This window comes from Lycium ferocissimum, unplaced genomic scaffold (genome assembly GCF_029784015.1).
Source record: "Lycium ferocissimum isolate CSIRO_LF1 unplaced genomic scaffold, AGI_CSIRO_Lferr_CH_V1 ctg10243, whole genome shotgun sequence".
NCBI lineage: Eukaryota > Viridiplantae > Streptophyta > Magnoliopsida > Solanales > Solanaceae > Lycium > Lycium ferocissimum.
In genome coordinates, this window is record NW_026713223.1 from 9,369 (window position 1) to 12,903 (window position 3,535).

The following is a 3,535-nucleotide window of genomic DNA, read 5'->3' on the forward strand; positions in this document are numbered from 1 at the left end:
ATTTGTCTAGCTGAAAACAAAAATCACGTGTTTGATTTTATATATTGCACGTGTTTAACTCAGTACTTTCATCTCTTGGTATGATTTATTTTTTTGACAATCTCTTGATATGATAAGGATAAGAAAAATGATGAGATTCGAATGTAGTAGATTAGAATAAAGAAAAATTATTTGCTCATTAGATCATAAATCAAAAGTGCAGTAGATTATAATAAAGAAAACAAAAGTGACAAGTTTAATTAATCAATAGTTGCAAATTCCAATTGTTGATTCAATTAAAAAAAAAGCTTTAAAATATATTAGTTACAACGAACTGCAATTAAAACACTACAAAAGATTAATTACAGTTCGCTGACCACATATCGAACTGCAATTAATATTTATAAAAGAAAAAACAAATAAAAGTTATCTTGTATAACAATTTTTTCACCTTTTTTATATTTTATTTAATGATGAGATAATCAATGAAATTGAACCACATTAGTCATTACCCCATTTAAGCATTAATGTCCCTTGCCTGCAATTTTGACTGAGCGAGCCTATATTTAAGTTTTTCTTTTTGCCCATTTGGATTATATTTTCCTTAGTTAAACTTATATTCTATTTTTTTTTCTCTCTCCAAGTATTTAACTGAGTGAGCTTGCAATATAACTGAACTTGAGAGATAATTACTATAATAATGAATTCTTTCCCTGTATAACCAGTTGTTCACTATTTTTTGTTTTTTAATTTAGTGAAGGGAATTGTCCTTTTTGATTAAGTATTGTTAAAATCAACTAACTAAAAAAAATTAACTAAATGCACAATGTTATAGGTATGGATCGTCCTACAGTGATTGTACATACCTATCCTTGTCCAGAAGAGTATGATGTGTTAAAACTCCAGCAGCATCGATCCCAGGCTGTGTGGGGTGAGAAGTTGACTGGATAGGTCGCGTGTTTAACTAGACGCCGTGCGAATTTTGAATTCTGGAATCACGTGAGGCAGCACCCTTTGCATCACCGCATCCTTAATTACTTTGAGAGATGTGAATTTATGGGAGTTTTAGAGGTAGGCGATGAGCAATCTGATGAAGGAATCATCACTGCACTTATTGAGAGATGGCGTCCAGAAACGCATATTATTCATATGCGCACTGGAGAATTTACCATCACATTGCAGGATATTGAGGTCTTATGTGACATTCCCATAGATAGTGATCCATTGGTGCAGGCTGGTGTTAGACAAATAAGTAAATCAAGGTGGCGAGAGTTGATGTTCGAGCTTACTGGTTGGTTGTCTGAAGAAGGATCAATTAAAGGTAATAGCTTGTTGAGAATAAAAGCATTATCTAAGCATGTGGAAATCTTGGATGATATTGATGACGACACCGACGAGATTGTGGTGCAACAGAGGGTTAGGTTGTACCTGCATTGGCTGTTTGGTGGCACGATATTTCCTGATAATACTGGTGCATTGCTTAGTTTAGACTTTTTGCTTGACATAAGGGACCTTGATGCAATGGGCAGGAAAGCTTGGGGAGCAGCGGCATTATCATACTTGTACAATTCTCTATGTCATGCTTCGATGTGGAATAGCCGTGAATTTCATTATTATGTTGTTCCATTTTCATTAACCGTCTTATTTAATTGGAAAAATATTTCTATAATTTAATTTACTTATATAGGTTTGGGTTTGGGCGAGACTTATCTCGATGCAGCTGTCACTGTAACGGTTCGCATTTTTCGAGTACGGGTTTAGCGCTGGGAAAAAGCTACTTTGAAATCGTTGGTGCTCTTTCGAACTTTGTTTTAAAAGAATCGCCACCTAATTTTTAGGAAATTAGGAAAACCAATTTTGAAGGGTTTGTTCATTCACCGTGAAAAATCCTTCTTAATCCAAAGTTTTAGGTAAGGTTTCTGGTGATCCCTTAGGGAAGGTGTTAGGCAACCTAGTATTAAAGATCCGTAGTATACAGTTGACCTTCGAATTTCAATATGTGGGTATTTGCATGAACTATTTATTTAGTGTAAATTCCCGTAAAATCTGTCCTTTTATTTGCATATCAAGTTCTTTTCTTGAAAAATTTGAGTGTAGTTCCCTTATATATGGGCTATTTTTTAGGTTGAATCTATCATATAAAAATATATTTCCTCTTATATATGAGGATAAATGATCTTCTGCGAAGAGGGAATACGTGTTATAATGAAGTATATATGTTTTTAGTTCATGCTTTGCTCCACACTTGGTTCGGGTTAAACGTATACGCACGCTAAGACCCCTTGCCTATTACTTCTATTGATGTATTAAAGGACGCCTTAGTATATTTGAAAGAGACTATTTTAATTCGGCATTGGGCCGCAAAACAAGTTGAATTGGTGTAGGACAACCATCGACTATATATTTTGGACTTAAAATCTTACAAGTTTATGCCTGTTTAAAAGGGGGAAGGATAATGATTTTTTGATGAAAATATTAACGGATTCTGGCCCAAAACTTATTTCTATTGGTTTTCAAAAGGGGTTCAAGACTAACTGTCAGGACCTAATTCGCGAGTCATGGTGGCACCTACACTATTTCTGCGAATAGGCGAACCACATTCCCAATAACAAGTTAAATAAGCGAAAAATTAAATAAGAAGAAGTTATCAAGTCTTAAATACTTTTCATAACTAGAAATGTCACGACATCCCTAAAATCTGATCAAAGAGTACAAGAGCGCTAAACATAGTCTGGAATAAAAGTCTGAAAATACCCGAAGGCTACATACTGTCTATTGAATAAAAAACGACTAATTAAATAAGAGGGTCCTTCAGGGGCCACGGATGACCAAGTAGCTCACCCTGAATGACCGAAAGATGTCACCCTCGCGTATCAGCTACGGGGCTTAGAACCGGAGCCCGGATCGTACTCGCACTCAACAAAAGTGCAAAGAAGAGTAGTATCGTACAACACTAGTACCGTAAGCATCATAGGCCGACAATGATTAGATAACGCATGAAGAAGTGGAAACAAACAAGTAGCACATAGAGCAAACAGGTATGGTCACGTATCACATGCAAGTAATGGGTAAAGGAATCATGAAATCAACCAAGACAGATATAGTTCACCAAATGATCAGTCAAATATATGAATGCAATGCAATGCAATAGTCACCTCTCTTACTCCACTCTCGTACACACATGCTAAGGGCAGTGCCTCAAAGCCATGACCCATGGGGGACCCAGTGAAGTCCATGTACCACTCGTGCTCTCCGGCGAGAAACCTCGGAGGCTATCAATTACTCTCAATCTCCGGCAAAGACCTCGGAGTCTCTCTGTCACTCTCAATCTCTGGCAAAGACCTCGGAGTCTCTCAATCACTCTCAATCTCCGGCAAAGACCTCGGAGTCTCTCAATCACTCACCTCACCATCAGGACAACATAAGAATAATATGAAAAGCATGCCATGCATGATATCAGTCTCAACAATACCACCAATATACAATCAACAAGTACAAGTCATGTTATTGTTCACAGTTCAATTATCAATATAACACTTCCCTTCCATGTGATGAG

General features: G+C 36.5%; 1 protein-coding gene across 1 annotated transcript; it reads left to right on the forward strand.

Annotated features, from left to right (window-relative positions):
• The first annotated feature begins 1,035 nt into the window (after positions 1–1,035).
• LOC132041456 (protein MAIN-LIKE 1-like) lies at positions 1,036–1,653 on the forward strand. The gene has a single exon (XM_059432169.1). It carries the CDS (start codon positions 1,036–1,038, stop codon positions 1,651–1,653), a length of 618 nt encoding a protein of 205 aa, XP_059288152.1.
• Positions 1,654–3,535: the final 1,882 nt, after the last annotated feature.

Coding starts and splice junctions, on each gene's coding strand:
- LOC132041456 (XM_059432169.1), top strand. CDS start 1,036: ATGGGAGTTTTAGAGGTAGGCGATGAGCAATCTGATGAAGGAATCATC.